Source organism: Echinops telfairi, unplaced genomic scaffold, assembly GCF_000313985.2.
Source record: "Echinops telfairi isolate 266 unplaced genomic scaffold, ASM31398v2 ScPeMD7_7406;HRSCAF=8444, whole genome shotgun sequence".
In the NCBI taxonomy this organism is placed as follows: Eukaryota; Metazoa; Chordata; class Mammalia; order Afrosoricida; family Tenrecidae; genus Echinops; species Echinops telfairi.
Genome location: NW_022111306.1, coordinates 3,552,753 through 3,573,520, shown reverse-complemented (window position 1 = coordinate 3,573,520; position 20,768 = coordinate 3,552,753). Strand labels below are relative to the sequence as shown.

Genomic DNA, 20,768 nt, shown 5'->3' with positions numbered 1-20,768 from the left:
TTTGAAATAAATTCTTCTGGGTGGAGGGGCAGGTGTCCACTTAGTAAGTAATCACTAATTAATTGTGGTTAATAGATGCCATTTTTTCAAATCTTAAATTCTATCTCTGTAATTTCCATATTTTGGGGAAAAAAAATATACATGTTTGTGAAAAGAATATTTGATCTAGGAACCAAATAATGTAGTGTAGGCTCCTAGTCTGTCACTGAGAGTGGGGTTTCCTAAAGTCATTTTCTTCATTAAAACTTTGGAGACCAGTAATATGTATGTATATAAAAGCTTAATTGTAGAAAATGAGACAACTAAAGGTATAACATTAATATTTTATAGTTTGTATGGAAGCTATTATCCCTTCAGCTTCTCTGCTGGTTTCAGTTGCTTGTCACTTTCTCTTTGGTTTTAAGTGATAAACTAGTTTCCCCATGTTGCCCTAATGCCATGCTCCACTGACAGGCACCTTAGGAGAGCTGCGCTCAAATGATTTTACTCCCCTGAGCAAAAACCTGCCTTAGATGAGGCAAATCTAAACTCAACTCAGCCTGGCACTTAAGGCTCTTGACATTATCAACCTTGATTACCTTATCGCCTCTTCTCCTGTGACTATCTTATATGTCAACAAAGTGTACTCATTCCCTTAAGCTGATTAAAATTAGTCCATCACAAGATCATATACACAATGAGATAAATTACAAATTTTAAATAATAGTTTTACTACTGTAAAAATTCAAGGAAAAATTTCACGCTAAAATATTCTGTGAATGGTTACCAGGGTGAAAGGGCAAGTCATTCCCTAACGGGAGGGGTCAGGGGGAAAGGCACATGCTAAGCTGCGGGAAAGCCAGATATAATAAGAGGGAGCTCAGCAAAGAATGACGGAGACAGGGAAAGACTCAATGGAGTGGAAGGAACGGTGAGTTTGTATATGTGTGTTTACCTTGGCTGCCAGTGTATTTATGAATGTCTTAGAGCAAACAAGGGGCAACATTATGAAAATGGCGTAGATATAGCCAAACACCTTTAGGGTCTGACCACCATGATTTTGGGGACACCAAGTCCATTAGCATAACATAGTCCACAAAGACATATGGGTCTCCATTCTACTAGGCGAGTAGCAAGGAGGATGTTAAAAGCTTGTTAGTTGCCATCTAGGGTGCACCTATTGGTCTTTCTATGAGGATAGCGGAGGAAGAAAATCAAAGATACATGGTCGCAATTTGTCCAATGGACTAAAGGCCCACACGATCCCAACACCTGAAGAAATAGATGATGCCCAGCTGCCACTTTCAATTGCTTTGAAAGGCATCACATTAGAAGTTCCCGGATAAAGTGGAGGGGGCGGGGATGTAGAACAAAATTCAAAATCATCAGGGACCAGGCCTGCTGGCCAGAGCCTGGTAGAACTGCTAGAACTATGGCCCTTTGTCACCATTCAGGTCTAGACATGAACTCGCCCTCCTAGATCAATTTTCAGCCCCAAACAAACAAATCTATAATGGAAATTATAACACTAGGGTGGCGTGCACACATTAGCTCCAAAGTTCAAAAGGGCCAGGAAAGAAGGAAGAATAGGACCAGGAAACACAGGGAGGATGTAAACAATGACATGAAACAATGTGTGCATGGATTGTTGAATGGGAAACTGATGTGCTTTGAAAACAAGAAGTTAAACACACAAACACTGACCTGTGTAGATAAGGCTGCAAAGTTTGAGATTAAATTTTAGTAATATTTCCATTGGAACTTGGATATTTAACAAGGGGAAAAATAATATATAATGTATTCAGCGTTCATAATTTAGTGAAAACTTTCAGAAAATCTCATCAGCAGCCTTGCTGGATGAGTCATACTGACTCATGGTGCCCTATGTGTTACAAAATAGAACCACTTCATAGGGTTTTCTTGGTTGGAATCGTACAACTACAGGTTGTTGCCTTTCTTCCATGGGTGCTGGGTGGGTTTGAACTGCCAACCTTTAGGTTAGTAGGGGAGCACGAAGTGTTTGCGCCACACTGGGAGCCAAATCCACTTAAATGCATGGCCACATAGTCCTGATCTTTCTGATTCTGGTTCTCCAGCTTTTGTGTTTCCGTTTGCTTGGACACCTGGCCAGGCCAGTAGAAGGTTGACACTGAGAATACTGCTTTTGCATTGGCTTCTCTGAGCCCGCGGGGATCGACTTGACAGTGAGTTTGGGTTGTTGGTTTTCTTTGGGCCTGCCTGTGTGATGGAGACTGTGCATGTGGTGGTTAATGTACTTAGTCCAGGGCCAGCAACCAGGCTGTAGTTGTGGCTCAACTTCTAATAGTGCAACCTCTCTGGTACATGAAACATAAGGACAGTCTACTTATATCTTAGGTTCAAAAACCTCTTAGATCCCTGGTGTGCAGTAAGCACTATAAAAGTGTGGCTGCTTTTATCCAACTTATTTGTAAATGCCACTGCCAACCGACCTCTAGCTTATAACAAAATAGATGGGAATGCACAAATCCGTTGGGAAAATCATTATGGTTTTTGAAGCTATAAACGAGTAGAACTATGTATTCTTACCTTTCATACAATATTTTAAAACTTAATTTAGGTTTTGTAGTAATTGGTCTATAGACTTTTAAAAACTTCAAATAAATGATTCTTGTTTGAAGTCCAGCAAAACACAACAAAACCCATTCTCTTTTACAGAACATGTTCCACGCCACCTTTTCTTGTGCCTTTGTTGTCTCATCCCCTCCCTGTGGACTTGCCACTGGTCATCCTCATTTTTTGGCCTCAAACCAAACTCCCCGCCACCAAGTCCATTCTGACTCATAGCGGCCCCACAAGGCAAGGCAGAGACTGTAACTCGTTACAGGAGTAGAACAGTCAAGGAGCCTTGGTGGCACAGTGGGCTGCTAGCCACAAGGTCTTTAGTATGAAACCACCACTACTACTCCAAGGGCTTTGAAAAGGATTTCTACTCTGTTCAACGGGGCCACTGTGAGTTAGAGCTGATGACAATGATTTTCTCACCTACCACATGTTAACGCTCCCTTCTCTGGGAGGAAGCCTGTAGTCACTTGTTTGCCTGACTGCAAATACCAGATCTCAATATGACTTTTACACCCATGGTGCCATGAGTTCAAAACATATTTAATGGGATTTTTCCTTTGATAGTTTCCTACTCTTATGTTAATAGCTTATTGAATACAAGTGCTATAGACTCATTTTGCCCTAAGAAAAGGAGACTTATTTACAGAGTTTGGTTCCTAAGGGAAAGAATGTTTTGACCTATTGAAATATAAAATTTTTATGACAGATAATTAGATGCCCAGATCTTGTCATTCTTCTAGATGAAGTCTTTTAAAAGTTCAAAGAAAATGGGTATTGTAAGATATGAAATTGTTTCTGCTCAGGAAACCTCATTAAGTTGTTGCTTCTTTTTAAAAATATCTGATATGTGATTGATTAAGAGGAGCCCTGATTGCACAGTGGTTATGCATTGGGCTTCCATCCATAAGGTCCACAGTTCAAAACCACGAGCAGCTCCATCGGGGAAAGACTAGGCTTCCTATTCCTGCTAAGATAAGAGTTGCATTCTCAGAAACCGACCGGGGCAGTTCTAAACTTTCTTATAGGGTTGCTATGACTTGATGGCAGTGAGTGTGAGGATTGAATGAGACACTCACTGACCTGTCTAGTGTCTAATTGAAGTAGTTGCCAACAATCTGGAATTTTCTTGCTTAAAATTCTAACTTTAGATGAGTGGTTCTCAAGCACTTTAATGTTCTAAGAATCTGAGGTTTTATTAGATGCATCTTCTCCAGCTTCATCTCCAAAGATTGTGATTTACAAGAAATCTGCATTTTTAACAGCATCCTGATAGATCTAATGCAAATAATGCATAGACCACATTTTATAGCAACGCACTGCTCTTGGTAGAAGTTCTGCATTAGGGCAAGATTGTAGTTAATCCATAAAACCCATTCTCGTTGCAGAGACAGAAGATCTGCGGGAGTTTGACTCTGCAGCATCATATGCTAGAACCTGTTCAGCGGATACCCCGGTATGAGCTCCTCCTCAAGGACTACCTAAGACAGTTGCCACCTGATTCCCTGGACTGGAATGATGCTAAAAGTAATTTTTTTCCCTATTTTTTCCCTTGTATGGGATAAGCAAAGTGGCCAAGCAGTGTAGTGGTTCCCAAGTGAGATATGACTCAGAATCGCTTGAGTAAAATATTGCTGCCAGAAAATAATCTCACTGGAAATCAGTCGTCACATTTGAGTCCCAAATCCCAACTTTAAAGCAATGCAAATCACATTTCTCGTGGTCGCTTCACACTAATACTTAACTTGGAAATATAAAACTGTAGTCTCAGAGACATCTGGAATAGCAGTACATAATTACCTGCTCACAGGAAGAATGCAGCCATTCAGAATTTCCACTGCTGCTGCGTTAATTAGATAGGTTAGTGAATACCAAGAGAGCTGAGATGACATTTACTATGTAAAAATAACCTAAGCAACATTGACTCCACCCACCCCACCACTAGCACCCTAGGGAAATTCTATTCCCATTCTGTTAGTTGTCTCATTATAAAGAAAATGCTTTCTTAAAGCTCAAGAGTTTTAATAAATACAAGGCTAAGTCCAAAAGTATTGCTACAAAGCATTCATTGTACAGATGCTCGGGTGGCTGCAAATCAGTCACACACTTGGTTCAATCAAAACAGCAGCTTCCCAGGGGAGATTTGCTGGCCAGTCAAATCCAAGACTGATTAGCTCAGACGATTATGACAACTGTTTGAGGGGGATTCCGAAAGCATCATCTGATACATGTTCCTAAAGGACCCAAGCCACTCATGACAGCTAACTGCCGAGTTTAAAGAACACTGAAACTGCATTGATGAGAAAAAGGCCGGCAAAGTTGCAACAAGGAGTCATTTCTCATTACGACAACAACAACAACAACAAAAAAAGAAAATTAAAACAAGCCCAAGAGAGCCAAAATACTTTGATAGACCCTGAGTGTGTCCCGCCCGAATTTAAAGAACAGCTCATGAACGGGTTTGACACGCTGAGCACTAATAACAGAAGACCCGGTGAGCTGTGGGGTGACTTGCAGAACATCACGGAACAGAAGATCACTAAAAGGTCGAGCAAAGAAGAAGGCGTAATTCCAAAATGGAACCAATTTTCCGTACTAAATTTTAGATGTTTTAATATCAAAATTCAAATTTAAATATTATTTTATAAACATCACTTGTTTTAGAAATTATTTTAAATAATTCAAACTTATTTGCTACAGTAGAAGCAAAGTTTAAAGTGATATAATTTTATACCCAGGGACAGTGAAATAGCAATAACTAAGTTGAAAGCCAAAACAAACGCTGAATCCTTTAAGAGATTCGAAAATTAACTTCCTTTAAACACATATTTTATCAAAAAAGAATTCTATCACTGAATGCTCGATTGTAATGTGTGCAAAGCATTGAACTAGTTCCTGTAGTGCTGAGAGTACCAATAGCAGCAAGGATATACCATAATCTGTATCGAATTCTATGTCCATGCCATGCTGTGGTTAAAAATGAATAAACTTGAAGAGAGTGAAACTATTTTAGTATCTGAAGTCATCACATCTAAATAGAAATACATATCCTGCTTTGTGAAATAGCTTTTAATTTTTAATTATGAAGTTTTTAAATCAAAAGAATGCAACTGATTGTCATCACCATGGTGGACAATTTAGAAATTTGTGTAAAAAATTTATGGATGATAAACTGGGAAGGTTCTGGACCCAGAATGTTTCAAAGGTGCAAAGCTAGTGGTGAAAATTTTAAAAGAAACTAGCTACTGTATTATCCATCAGTTTTCTTTGTATATTGTTTTGCTTCAAATAATTCAGCTCTGAATTAATTTGTATGGATGAATTTAACAATTGGTACAATTTGAATATGTTGGATAATTATGAAAAAATTCAATTCATAGATATTATACATTTTCCTATTTAAAAAACAAAAAAAACCTAAACAACAACAACCCACCTGCTCTTTCTTTGAGGGTAACCAAAGCTGTCCTATCAACATTTTGTAGGGGAAAACCACACTCCATCCATCTGATAAGCCCTGGATTGTGCCCCTGCAGACTTGTTTTTGTCTCTCAAGGAGACCTCAACAGCTGTTTGGATTAATTGAAGAGTAGAAGAGATCCACCACCACTTCCAGAAGCGTGTAGACCTAAATGAAGGGCATTTCAGAGACAATAACTTCACATTTGTTTAATATGTTCATTTTTTGCTTGATTTTGAACTTTAACTTGCTCGTGTCCCTTTAAAATCAACTAACTTTGAAGGGATGGATGAAAATTTTAGAAGTAGAAATGGATTGATAACACCAAATATTAGTGCAGAATCAAACCACTGCTACTCTGTCAACACAATCTTTGCTTCCTGAATCTTTTTTGAACAAGGACTTTCTCTGATAACCCATTGTCTAAGCCCTTTGGTGGCCCAGGAACTTTTCTTTTCTTTCCATATACAGTGTCGAATTACCCATACTTTTTCCACTCAACCCACTACGTCCTAGGAGCTTGGCCTTGCTTCTACTCTGCACACTTCTGGCCTGAGTTCTTGGCTGTCATGGTAGAACCAGTGGTAGGATTGGAATGGACCCACCATTGCTATTCCTGTTTTCATTTGCCTCCCTTTACTCTGGGCCTTGTGTTGAAAGCACAGAAATCCTAAAATCCAGATGGTTCTCCAAATGTAAAACAAAAAACAGGGAAGTTCATGGCCATACCCCACTGAACACACCTGACCTCATCTGATCTCAGAAGTTAATAAGCAGGCCTGACCCAACTTGCTACTTGGAGGGGTAGTTTGTTTACTCCTTTGCTACTTGACCAAAATTTCAAGAATCACAAAAGAAAGACTTGTTGTGACCTAAAATTGGCTGGTGTGTGTGTGCATAAAATACATTTAGCAACATAATGACCATGTTTATTGTCACTGGATTTTATATGTTAAAAGGAGAAATATATTTATATATGTTTATACTTAGGTTTCAAAATGGGATTGTTCCACAAACTTTTTGAAGCCCCCTAATAAATATTTAGGAAACGCAGTACATTCTGTGCCATAATGACACCAAAAAAATGTGCTCTGTAAGTGGTGAGGTATTGTGGTAACATAAGTAACCAGGCCACTATTCACAGGACAGAAAAGAAAGGAAGAGTACACGGTCTGCGAGTAAGCGCTGTTCCCTGGTATGGATATAGCAGGAGGCCCTCCGCTTCCATAGCTTTTTATCAGCAGTCCTTAGAGTTCCTTCCCTTCCCCCCAACCCCCCATTCCCATTTCTCTCACCACTACAAGCCCAACAAAACCATCAGAGATGCCCTTCCAACTCACAGAGGCTAGAACTGTGAGGACAAATTGCTCTCTGGGAAAAGTGGTGGCTTGTTTGCCATAGACCTAATAAAATGCTACTACTGAAATATGCTGACCTTGAGTCAGAAGACCGAGATTCGGCTCCCAGCCCTCTGTGTGATGTTAACCAAGTCGTGGCACATGTCTGTTTCCATCATCTGCCAAATGGAACAAATATTCTTGCCAGTTAAGGTTGTAAATTTGTAGCATCTAAGAGAAAGTGCTGTGCACTAACTACACATGGTCAATATGTGCAGACGTAGAAGGGATGCTGTGCCTTCATGTTCCAAATCATCTGCTAAAAGTAGCCAGTTTGTAAATATTAACCACTCCCACTTTCTTTGGTCTCAGATTTCCTATTTTCATGTATATGTTGTTCACCTACAAATTAATGTTATTCAGCTATAAAGCAGTCTAGTAGGAACAAAGCATTTTTATTTACTTTTCTTTTTTCCCCCCATTTAGAATCACTTGAAATTATATCTACGGCAGCAAGTCATTCTAACAGTGCAATAAGAAAAATGGTAAGTGTTTTTCAGGAGACGGGAACCTTTTGGTTAGATAACCGTCGGTAATTTCGACCCGTTTTCTATAGGTTTAAACCAGAATGAATTGACATATTATTTGGAATAATTCTCTCCCCTCTTCTCTAAGCTTTCATTTTGCTGATAACTAATGCATTTTGTATCACTGTTCATTCTTATTCCCCAATCCCATTGGAAATGACTGAATTTTAGCTAAGACCATAGTATTGGCAGAGCCCCCAAGTGAAAACTTTCTACTTGATATTGGCATGCCCTCTTTTAATTTCCTAGGAGAACCTCAAGAAACTCTTAGAGATTTATGAAATGTTGGGAGAAGAGGAAGACATTGTAAATCCTTCAAATGAACTAATAAAAGAAGGGCAGATCCTCAAATTGGCTGCTCGAAACACATCAGCACAGGAGCGCTACCTGTTTTTAGTGAGTACTTATGAGAGTAATTCATCATGTTGTATGTGCAACTTGAGAAAGGATGCTTGCTCACCCAAGCAATCTTAGCTAACCCAGTTTAGTCCTCAATGTCAGTATTTCACTTACGTGACTGTTCTTTCTGGGAGCTAAATCTTGTTTTTGAAACAATGTTGTATAACTTTCTCTGCAACTTTACTGCTATAATAAGCAAAAGAAAAAAGGTTCATTATCATTGACTTGATTTTGACTTATGGTGAACCTGTAGGACAGGGTTTCCAAGCCTGTACATCTTTATGGGAGCAAACAGCTTCCTTTTCCTCCTGTAGAGACATTGGCAGGTTTGAACCACTAACATTATAGCTCGCAACCCAACACATAACTCAACTGCTGTAAAATTAATTCTGACTTATAGTGACCCTTTGTATAAGAGTAGAACTGTCCCTATGCGTTTCCGAGACTGTAACTCTCTTTGAGAGTAGAAACCTTAATCTTTGCCTCCCTGGCAACTGGTGCTTTCAAACTGCTAACCTCATGGCTAGCAGCCCAGGGTGTAACCACTAAGCGGCCAGGGCCCCCCTTTACTACTATATACTGAAGACAATTTACCCTTTTCATGATGGTCTTCCTTATTCAATGCCCAACTTTTCATTCATCTGAGGCTATTGGAAATGCAATGGCTAGGGTCACATGCACTACAGTCCTTGCTTTTACAACGCTTTAATGAGGTCTTAAGCTTCAGGTTTACCCAATGTAATGTGTCTTTTGATCCACTAACTACTGCTTCTGTGAGCATTGACTGTGGATCCAAGCAACATGAAATCCTTGACAACTTCAATCATTGTTTCATTTCTCATGATAATACTGTTGTCTAGTTCTGGGGATTGGGGTTTTCTTTACCTTGAGTCTTGAGCCATACGGAAGGCTGCAATCCTTGATCTTCATTAGCATTTGCTTCAAGACCTTCTCACTTTCTCAGCAAGCAAGTTCATGTCATCTGCCAATCCCCTGTCATTAATGGTGCCACCTTCTGATTTATATATTCCAGCCTCTCTGATTATTGCTCAGAATGCAGACTGAATAAGTATGGTGAGAGGATAAAACCATGACACACACCTTTCCTGATTTTAAATTATGCAGTATTCTCTTGTTCTGATAAAACAACTGCCTCTTGATCCAGATACAGGTGTTCCACATGAGCACATTGAAATATTCTGGAATTCCCATTCTTTTCAAGGCTATCCATAATTTGTTTTGATCCACAGAGTCAAATGCCTTTCCATACTGACTTAGTTACCACAGGACCCAACAATTACTCACTCATGTATGTAACTGAAGAGAACTGAAAGCACATGTCCACAGAAAACTTGTACATAACAGCATTACTCATAATAGCCCCAAATTGGAAACATCCGAAATGTCCATTACCTGATTAATAGATAATAAAAATGTAGAATATCTATATAATGGAATACTTTATATAGCAACTAAAAGAAAAGTAGTAGTGTCTCATGCTACAGCATGGATACAGAGATGAACCTTTAAACATTATGCAGTGATAGAAACCCATCAACTACATAAAGAATGATTCCATTAATGGGCAATATGTAGAGACAAGAACAAGTGGTGAGTATGCTGGGGGAAGGGGATGAGGATGGGGCTCTTTGCAAGTACTGATGAAAATATTCAAATTAGGTAGTAGTGGTGAGTGCTCAATTTATGATTGCCTGAAAACCATGAATTCTACACTTAAAAGGGAGTCCTGCTGGCATGGTAGTTAAGCATTGGTTTGCTAACTAAAAGGCCAGCACTTTAGGCCCACCAGCCACTCCACAGGAGAAAGATGTTTGCTTCCCCTAAAGAGTACAGCCTTGAGAACCTTATGGGGCAGTTTGACTGGGTCCTATAAAGTCTTTGAGTATCAATCAACTTCGACAGTGGATTTTTGTGTACTTTGAAAGGCTGGATTTTTATGATGTGAGTTAATGTCACAATAATAAAAGATAGCACGTATCAAAATTACCTCATCCCATGCACAAAAATGAACGCAAGATAGATAACAGACCTTACTGTAAACCCCAGAGCTGTAAGTATCATCAGTGCGAAATTTAGGACAAACTTGTGTATGGAGGGCATACACAGATGACCAACTGTAATAAAGGAGGCACACACAATGGAAGAAAAAAACAGATCTGGGACCTTTTAACAAGACACCACTTATGCACAGCAAAAGAGTAAAACTCTGGTTTTACTCACAGAATGGGAAAAAAATCCTTCACAGTGACACAAGGGACTAATTACTAAAATCTACAGATTTCTGCAAGAAGCCCTGGTACTATAGTGGTTACAAGTTGGGCTGAGATCCTCGTGTTCTGCAGTTCAAAACCACCAGCAGCTCCACTGGAGAGAGACTGGGCTTTCTATTCCCGCAAAGAGTTACAGGCCCCAAAACCCATGGGGGGTCGCTATGAGTCAGCATTGACTGGATGGCAGTGAGTGAGGTTTAGTATAGATGTCTGCAGTACTTCAATGAGAAAACAAATCCAATTAAAAGGTGGGCAAAGGACATGAATAGCCAGTTCATAAGGGACAGCACTTGGATGGCTAACAAGCACATGAGGAAATGCTCACAATTCCTAGCCATCCATGAGCTGCCAATCAAAACAATGATGAGATAGCAATGGTAGCCCAATTAAAAAAAAAAGTGCTGGAGATGATGGGGACAGATTAGAACTAAGACAAAACAATATGTTCTCCCATGTTCATTGCAACACAGTTCACAATACCAAAAAGCTGTAAACAGCCCAAATGCCCATGAGTAGAAGAAAGGGTAAAGAAACATTAGTACATGCACACAATGGAATACTGTGCATTCCCCAAAACCGTTATGTCTGTCTTCCTCCCTGTTCCTCAGTTCCCCTTTAGACTTTGGTCTTGCTTTGAGGGTGCTCAGTGTGGCCCAGGACTACCATAAATCAAATTATTTTTATGTCCTCCATGCTTTCTTATGCCATGTATTAGTCTAAAAGGCATCATTCTGCCTTTGTGAGTGAGTGTTATTGAAAGTTTTGCCCTATCACCAACCCCCATTATTCATGTAAATAGTGTTTTGTCACTGATGAATTTAATCTGTACAAATGAATAGTTTATGTATTACAGTCTGAAAAGCTGGCCTATTCTTGTATAATATCCTTTTGTCAATAATGTCTTCAATTCTATTCCATTAGCTAAATTAATGACACTATCAAAAGGATTACTATATGCCCCAGGGGGATGATTTGTAATGTTTTCTATCATAAAATGAAAATGATGGTAATAATGATGTCTCTAAGTGAACCAGTGACATATGTAAACCATAAAAACATGAATGGATTTTGATCTGACACTTAATTCCAGCCCAAATCTAAAAACGATTAGTTCTTATGACCTGGCCCTACTTGATACTCACCCCAATCAAGAGATCACGGAAGATACAGGTGCTAATAGCAAAGTGTGGTGAAGAAACCAGATGGTGCCCAGTTATCACAAAGAGTAGCATCTGAGGTCTTAAAGGCTTTTCTTCAAACAAGCAGCCAGCTAATGAATGGTCAACTAAATCCACATGGTTAGCACGCCAGCCTTTGTGACTTAAGGATTAATACTCTAATCTGAAGGAGGGAATGGAATCAGCTTGGAGGCAGAACACACAGTTTGCAGAAGTCTGATCGATGTGCAGAGTTCCCACATGCATTAAGCCTCTGGTGAATCCCGTCTGAACATAGTCCAGGGATGTGAATAGCCTTGATATCAGGGAGCATTGTAAAGTCATTGTAAAATGTCATACCTTATCATTTAGTTTCCATTTTGATCCAGTTAAAGTTGTTTTGGTTTTTCTGTGTTTCATCTAGTCGTTGTTGTTGAGGTTTGCTTGCTTCCTGTTTGCATTTGTGTGATTTCCCATGTGTGGAATTCAGGACAGGTGAGTCTGTAGAGATAGTAACTGGATTAATAATTACATGGGCGGGAAGGCAGAGAAGGGTGGAAATGGGGAGCTAACAATAAGTATGAGAAGAAATGTTCTGAAACAGATTGCGGTGATGATTTCACAGTTCTTTATATGTTTGAACAATTAAATTGTATGATCTGTGAAGTATATGCAAATAAAAACTATTTTTAAAATATTACCCAAATTAACTATAAACATCCCATTTCCATTAATTGAATTATTTCATGTTTTGCAAATATTACAGAGAGCCCACTATTAATCAAGGAGTTCTTACATTCAGTCACGTAAGGTTCAGACCAATGTTCTATTTTGGGGAAAATCCCTGAGAGTCCTCTTTGTCTGAACAGGATTCTTTTGCTATTTGGTTCACTTTGCTTTCCTTATTCCTGATCAGCATTACTGTTTCTGTGGTTAAACTTGTTAAACTCTGCATTTAGCCGTTTGGTTTATTTTTCACATTTTATAATTATTCTGGAAATAGTTTTAAGTTGAGTGGCTTGATAGAGAGCCAAATTAAGCAGCTACTTAGAAGACAAATAGCAAAATGCCTTGGGGGAATACAGCAACAGTCACTTTGAAGAAAGAGCTCATCTTGTTCCAGTTATGAACTATCAAACACATCATGCCAATGCCTCCCACGAGAATGGAGTCACATGGCAAGAATTTTAGGAATACGGCATTAATCTTTTAAAGACCATCTTAGAAGCGTTTCCTGTGCTATGTTCCTTCTGCCCTTTGCTACTTAACGTGTAGTTGCTTACTGTCCTAGTCAGTCTCTCTTTTCTCCTGCACACTTTTTATTCTCACAGAGCTGCTGCTTTTGTATGTTTAGATTTAGCAACTTCAGAAATACGCTTTGAAATTTTTTCCTGTCTCTCTAGGAAGAAAATGGAGCAAGTTTTCTATTTTCGACTCTGGGAATACTACACTTGCCTGAGGGGCAAAATTGGATCTTCATGCAGTTGCCCATTTCCTTGCTTCCATATCTTTTTTTTTTTTTTTTACACATTTTTTTTTTGTGTTAACTCTAAATAACCCTACCTGACATCAGAAAGTTAAAACAAAAATCACTACCTGATGCTGTTAGAGCTTTTAAAGGTGTTCTGGTTCCTTATTTCCTGTCACCTGCCACAGATTTTTCTTTGACCTATTTAAGCTTTGAACGCAGAGGAGAAACTGGAAATTTGTTCCAACAATTTACTCTTACTGTCTAAAACCAATGTTAATGGAATCATTACAGTATTGCATCTTATCGGAGTGGGTAGAACCGCCCCTGTTAGTTTCCAAGACTGTAACTGTTTTCAGGGAGTAGAAACCCTCTGTCTTTCTTCCAAGGAGTGGCTGGTGTTTCAAACTGCTCACCCTTTGGAGCACAGCCCAATGTGTAACCACTACGGCCACCAGGGTTCCTATCCACACACCACCCCTAGAGGAAAGACAAGGCACTAGCATTAAATTGTAGCCCAAGTTTGCTAAGATTCACACATGATTAGTGACCACATAGAATGCAAGCCCTCCATAGAAAGAACACAGTGAGGGAAAAACATCCTGAGAGCATGAGAAGAGAACCAACTGCATTTACCAGGGAGTCTGTCGTTTTGCATGGACAAAACTGCAAAAGGCAAATGCTAAGAGCCTCCACATTCATGGACATGTGTTTGAATAAAATGTTCCTGAACTTTAGAGAGAACCTGAATACAAATCTTGGATAACTAAAAATTGTATACCCTGACATTTCATGTGTCACTTAGTTGCCAAAGCAATGAACCAGTTTGGATAAGATTGATGGCTACTGCAGTAACCCCATCCTTGGCAACACCGGATTCCGACTTAGAGCCAACTGACATAGGTTTCTGAGGCTGTATGTGACAAGAGCAGACGGTCTCATCAGTCTCCCTTGGAGTGGCTGGTGGATTTGAACCACTAATCTCACGGATAGCAGCCTAACACCTAATCCACAGCATCACCGGTGCTTCTGCTACTAAGTCCACTGCAATCTAGCTAATTCCCACACATAGCAACCTTATAGGGTCGCTCATAATAAAACTGTTGGCTAGGGTTTTCAAGGCTGTCAATCTTTATGGGGTCAGATAGCCGCATCTTTCTGATATGAAGCAACTGTTGGGTTCAAAACTGGTTTGCAACTACCTACACCTTTTGAAGGATTCCATTTACTGGCACCTAGGTCTTTAATAAATTGTGGAGTCTTGGTGGTGGTCTTATAGGGTCGTTAAGAGTCAATTGACCAGATAGCAGTGAGTTTGGGTTTTTGTGGGGGGTTTTTTGGTAGCTTAGTGGGTTAAGTGTTGTGCTGTTAACTGTAAAGTTGGGGTTTCAAACCCACTCAGCAGGAGAAAGAGGAGGCTGTCTGCTCGGACAAGGATTTAGTCAAACAACAGAAAAAATGGTTTCCTTCCATTTCAATAGTTGGGAAACCAACTATTGGGAAATTTATGTTTAAAAATCTATTAGCATCATGATTTTTTATAGAAGCAAATGCAAGTGTTCTAAAACTTGAATACAGTCTTTTGATAATTTGATACATTACATATAAAGTATCATATTCCTAGCAATTCCTCGGAATTTACACCATAGGGTTCTGTGTCTGTTGCCGTCTGACTTTTCTTGTTTCCTCATGTGTTCTGCCCCTTTGCAGTTCAATGACATGCTGCTGTACTGCGTGCCCAGATTCAGCTTGGTGGGGTCTAAGTTCACAGTTCGAACTAGGGTTGGCATCGATGGCATGAAAATTGTGGAGACTCAAAATGAAGAATATCCACACACTTTCCAGGTCTCTGGGAAAGAGAGAACACTGGAACTGCAGGCCAGGTAAGAGAACCCTTCCTATGGCAGAGCTTTCGGAAAGCAGCAGAGTGAATCAGAGGCTTGAGTGCTTCTGAGAATCTGTTTTGGAGGCAAAGGGACAGGACAGGCGTGAGCTCTTGAACGTCACAGAGCTTGCCTTGCTCACCCGATTCCTCTTCCAGGGCCCAGGGTAGTTTCTGAGGCAGTTGACATTCAGCAAGTGACTGGAAGCAAGCCAGAATGTTGAGGCTTGTAAGAAAAGGCGTTTATGCTAATCCCTTCTCTCTCACAATCCCCCTCGTTGGTCCACAGATGTTTTATTCACGTTAAAGGGTGGAGCTGTGACAGAGTCCTCCAGAGGCTCTCTACTCAAGGCCCTTAGTGGCACTGTGATGCGGAGAGCAATGTCAGGAGGTGGCTTGGTGGTAGGGGCAAGGATTCTCCTGCTACAGCTGGAGTGCAAAGAAAGAAGGGCGCTATGGAGCTCCCCAGCCTCTGGATTTCTGTTCTTCAAATGCTTCATTGAGCAGGAGGGAGGGGATGGATCTCCAGGGATTATCTTTCTGGCATAATAACGATTGAGAGGAAACCTGAGGCCCGCTGCATTCAAGCACGGCTCCTTCTGCACGACCTTTTAGAAGCCACCCTGAGTACTGCAGGTATTGAAACACCTGCTTTGAAGATATTTCAGTGGCTATTTTGGGATAAATTTGTCCTGTCAAGGCCCATCATGATGAAAATCTGAATTCTCTTGAAGGTCACTGCTCCCTGCTCTAATGGGGCTGAAATCTCTGCGGATGTCAGCACCTTTGCACTGATAGTAATATGTGGCTCTGGCTGCCCACATGAACCCACCTTAGATGTGAAGGAGAGGGCTTCAGAAAGTCATGGGGAAAGCGCACTGTCTTTTCTTTTTTCCCCCTGCTAAATAGTTGAGCATTTATTTTTTAAGTTTATTTTGGTGAGGCCATAAGTTTGATTCCTTTTTTTAAAAAAACATTTTATTAGGGGCTCGTACAACTCTTATCACAATCCATCCATCCATGTGTGATAAGAGTTGTACTAGCCCCCAATAAAATGTGACAAGCACACTTACACATTGTTGCCCCCTCTTAGGCATTTAAGGACTCTGGTGGTTCTGTGGTTATAAGCATTGGGTTGCTAACCACATGGTCTACAGTTCAAACCCACCAGCTGCTGCTCAAGAGAAAGATGAGGTGGTTTCCCTTAACCCTATGTAGGGTCCATGTGACTTGATGGCAATGAGGTGTTAGTGCTTAAACTTGAGACTTAAAAAAAAACAACAAACCCACAAATTATTTTAGAAGGAAGGATGCTTGATGCTACCAGAGGCTCACTTTAACTGTTAATGGAGGGTTACTGGCCCTGACTCCTGGGGCCCCTCATCAGCAATCCTGACCATCATGAACATCCTCGTTGCAGAAGGAGAAAGGCTCAGAACTCTTGTGCACTTGCACACCTGCAAACCGGGGAGATGCATCTGAACAGCAGGCAATAGATTACAAGGGAGACTCTAGCCACTATCTCCACATTGGGCTTTTCTCTCTCCACGATGGGATTCACTCACTAAGTACACACAGGCCTGGCTTCGCACAATTCTGATGCAGTATTGGATACATCCCAATTAGTATGAAAAAGTTATTTTTCCTTAATTTTGCTTCCACATCTCCTAGTTCTGATTATATAATATTACTGAAGATTTTAAGTCATTACTTTTGATTTGATCCAGTCTCATGTATGAAGAAAAACATTGAAGGTCCTAAAAAGTCAATGTCAGAGGAATTACACGCAACCAAAAATTGAATATAGGTTTATAGTTGTTTAAAGAGAACTTGCTTTTGAAGCCAACGGGGGCAGGGGGGGGGGGCTTCTGCTTGTCTTGATAAGGTTATGAGTCAACTTCAGAACTGACCTTTATACAGAAACTTCCTCTTTTACATTCAAAAGAATATAAAACATCATTTCATACAATTTTCATTTAACAATTTTAAACTGCTAAATAAGGAGCCCTGGTGGTTTAGCGGTGACACACTGAGCTGCGAACCACAAAGGTCAGTTCAAAACCACCAGCCGCTGCTCCGGAAAAAGACGAGGCTCTTTATTCCCGTGAAGAGTTGCAGTGTTGGAAACCCTGTCCTATGGGGTCACTAGGAGTCAGAATCGACTGGGTTTGGTTGGGTTAAATAGAAATAAAATTTATCATGATAATTACACAGAAGAGAAAGAAAATCTGCCAGAACTGAAAAAACTAAAAAGAAAGTATTGAAACATGTCAAGTGTCTTGGTGTGTAAAATGCTAGCTTAGCAGCTAGCAGATAACTATGCTTACAAGGCGACAGCTAATTTTGTGGGGGTGGGGGGAGGCAACAGGGCGCAGAGAAACTTTTCAGAGGACATAGTTGAAGCCCCTCAGTTCTGGGCCCAAGAGTCTCCCAAAGGGAGGCAAAGACTCCAGGCACACTTTTGGCATCTCATGGTGCTCAGTAAGATGTGTGTGAGAAAGCTAGATGGTGTCACAGGAGGAAGACTCATAAATATGTGATCCTGTGGAAACAAAGCCTGTGATACTCAGGCTGGAACACCACCCAGCCCTACCCTACCAAACACGTGCAGACCAGCTCACATTTCAAAACCTCCTTCCATGCAAGTAGCGTTTTCAGTCCAGAGTGCATTAAAGAAGATTTCAAATATGGTATATAATGGTGGCAGCTACATACGCTACCTTCAAGGAAGGTAAAATAAGTATTGGTCTAAATTGGAAAACAGAGAACTTGATTAAAATCAAGAAAAAATTTTTCCCAGAGAATTATTAAAAACCAAGTCCATTAATCAGTTTAATCTCCTTCCTGTGGACATTAAACCATTTGATATATTTGCTCTACCTATAATGGGTTAAACATCGCATTGCCCAAAGCCTCTTAGCAATAGGGAAAATTAAATTGTTTATAAAACAGTATTGTGGCTCCCTAAGGCCTTACAAAAATATTTTAGATTCTCAGAGGATAATTGTAATATTTTCCAAGGTGAGCTGTGACCAGTCATCTGTAATAGCTTTCATGTGCTTATGGAAAGGGGTGTTGGAAGACCAGTTTTTTACTATCCAGCATAATGCTCCATGTACTAATTATTGTACATATAATATACATAACAAGATTATTGTTGCTAATGTCAGAGGAGTATATTAATAATGGAAGCTAAATTTAACTGTCGCCACTGAAATGTGTGTATACTAAAGGCAATGGATGGTCTAAAAATTTTAAAGAAGAATTTACTGTTCAATTGCCAGAGGTTCTGCTTAATTTTTTGTTGTAATTCCTTCCTGGATATCCCTGAATTTTTTGGAGAGTTGGAGCAACCTCAAAGCATAGTTTCATTCACCAGTTGTAACCCATTACTATTCTCTGCATTCATTTTAAAGCTTGCTTTTTGTTTGTTTGTTTAGTTCTGAGCAAGACAAAGAAGAATGGATCAAGGTAAACCTGATTTCTGTTTTTTCTTTTGCAACTTCTGTGTGTTCATATAGGCATGCACATAGTATTGTGTGTATTTAGTAGGTAGTCATCAGAACAAGTTCATTTAATTTCAAGACAGTTCTCATCATAGATGTTTAATATTGTCATTTAGCTTGCACGTGATACTTTAAAATCTGCTTTGCATTTCATTTCTATTTTAGGCCCTTCAAGAGACTATTGATGCTTTCCATCAAAGGCATGAAACCTTCAGGAATGCAATTGCAAAGGATAATGACAGTCAGTCAGAGGTTTCTGTAAGTTGAATTACATTAAATTCTTAACCTTATGCCCTTTTTATCTCTTACAGTTGCAAAATACTTATCTAATCATCTCATAAACATTTTCTCCCCCTTTGAAATGGCAAAACTGGTTGGTCAAACAAAATCACATTTCTACTCAGATACATGATAGTTGAGTACCTTTCTTGCAGCTTAAACTCCTATGACTGACCTTTTGTTATTTCTTTACATGGGTCTGAGTTTCAGAATACGGTTTGAGCATTGTAACGCCTAAAAGGAATGAACATTTTTCCTAGTAAAATTACTCATCTCTGTCATTTTTCAGACAGCTGAGCTAGGAAAGCGAGCTCCCAGGTGGATCCGAGATAATGAAGTCACAATGTGTATGAAATGTAAAGAGTCTTTCAACGCACTGACGAGAAGAAGGCATCATTGTCGAGCATGTGGACATGTAAGTGAGATGCCTGGTCACTAATATAAAGTGTGAACTCATCCATTTGGAAAAGGCACACATACAGAGTTATTCAATAACTCACCTAATTCATTTTAGTGCCATCTATTTGCAAAAAAGCACTGATGGGCTCTGGAGAGACTATGGTAAGCAAAATGTTATCTCCATTGTAATGGAGAAAATAGTCCAGCCAATAGATACCATATATACTTGAGTATAAGGTGACCCGAATATCAGCCGAGGCACCTAATTTTACCACAAAAGTTGCATAAAATTGTGCTGAAAAACTTGGCTTATACTCGAGTATATAATGGTACATAAAGAATTCTAAATTATTATAGATGGAATAGAAAGCCATCAAGCAGCTGACATAGAAACTAATGGTAATGGAAAGGGAATTGAAACCAGTATGAATAATATTAAGGAGAAGGCAGGCCTTTTTGAGGGGTTGGGCTGGTAGTAGGCGCCTACGCGCCAAATACCATGAGGTAGGAAAGACCTTGGTCTGTGCTACAACATACCAGAGCATAATGAGTTCGGGAAAGGGCGGCACAAGAGTGGTTAGAGAAAAAGAACCGACGAGTGGATGTATTTGAGATGGCAAGTACATGTGGCGCCCACGGCACAAGTGGAAGTTTTGAAGGGAAAAGATGTTGATAGATTTTTGCTTATTTCTTTGATGATGGGAAATGGTTTTTAGGTCCAATGATAACCATATTCTTACTGAAGTATAATGTAATTTCCTAAACCACATTCCCTGTCATTGGGTCTATTTCAACTCATAGTGACCCTGTACGACAGAATATGGCCTCTGTGGTCTCCAAGACCGTACATCTTTATGGGAGTCGAAAGCTTCCTCTAGAGAAGCAGCTGGTGGTTTCCGACTCCTGACCCTGTGGTTAGCAGTCCAATGCATAACCCACTGTGCCACCAGGGGAAACAGAGGAACGAGGGCGACTCAAAGGTAGATATCAAAGTGTGAAACAGTTACCTCTGTGTGGGGGGAAGTGAGCTTACCAGAGACAAAAATGTGGGATTTTGTCCACATTTTGTCCATTAGCGGCTTTATGACTATGAACTTAGGGACAGTAGTCACCTCGGTGGTAATGATTGTGTCAACAGTCAACAACTCAAGCTACAGCATGCACTGACAGGATTCACCCAGGATAGATTTAATGACGAAAATGGTGGGAGAGGGTTTAAGGTCTTTGCATGAGAAGAGTAATAAAGCAGGGAAGGAAGTTAGACTAGATCAGAAGCCCCGTGCAGTGGTTAGGCAATTGGTTACTAACTGGAAAGTTAGCAGTTTGAGAAATATGTGTCAGTCTGCTTCTGAGGACCCTATGGGGCCAGTTCTACTCTGTCCTAAATGCTCTCTATGAGTCAGAAGCTATATTTGGTGGCAGC

The 20,768-nt window shown here is 40.0% G+C and overlaps 1 protein-coding gene and 1 long non-coding RNA gene across 7 annotated transcripts in view; one reads left to right on the top strand and one right to left on the bottom strand.

The window, feature by feature from the left end:
• Positions 1 to 20,768, bottom strand: part of LOC123522414 — an 85,100-nt gene that overhangs the window by 12,511 nt on the left and 51,821 nt on the right. The window contains exons 2-3 of one of the 2 annotated variants that reach the window (XR_006680682.1): positions 12,172 to 12,312; positions 7,476 to 7,556 (exon numbers count right to left, since the gene is read on the bottom strand). This is a non-coding gene — a long non-coding RNA (uncharacterized LOC123522414). Of the gene's footprint in view, positions 1 to 7,475; positions 7,557 to 12,171; positions 12,313 to 20,768 lie in introns of those variants that run through there. The other variant, XR_006680681.1, reaches the window with a different exon arrangement.
• FGD4 (FYVE, RhoGEF and PH domain containing 4) overlaps positions 1 to 20,768 on the top strand; it is a 265,432-nt gene that overhangs the window by 226,767 nt on the left and 17,897 nt on the right. For all 5 annotated transcript variants that reach the window (XM_030887344.2, XM_045296371.1, XM_004700011.2 and 2 more), the window contains 7 exons: positions 3,969 to 4,107; positions 7,864 to 7,922; positions 8,214 to 8,360; positions 14,990 to 15,162; positions 18,602 to 18,632; positions 18,833 to 18,925; positions 19,236 to 19,361. In XM_030887344.2, coding sequence (XP_030743204.1) covers positions 3,969 to 4,107; positions 7,864 to 7,922; positions 8,214 to 8,360; positions 14,990 to 15,162; positions 18,602 to 18,632; positions 18,833 to 18,925; positions 19,236 to 19,361 — 768 coding nt within the window. The remainder of the gene's footprint in view (positions 1 to 3,968; positions 4,108 to 7,863; positions 7,923 to 8,213; positions 8,361 to 14,989; positions 15,163 to 18,601; positions 18,633 to 18,832; positions 18,926 to 19,235; positions 19,362 to 20,768) is intronic.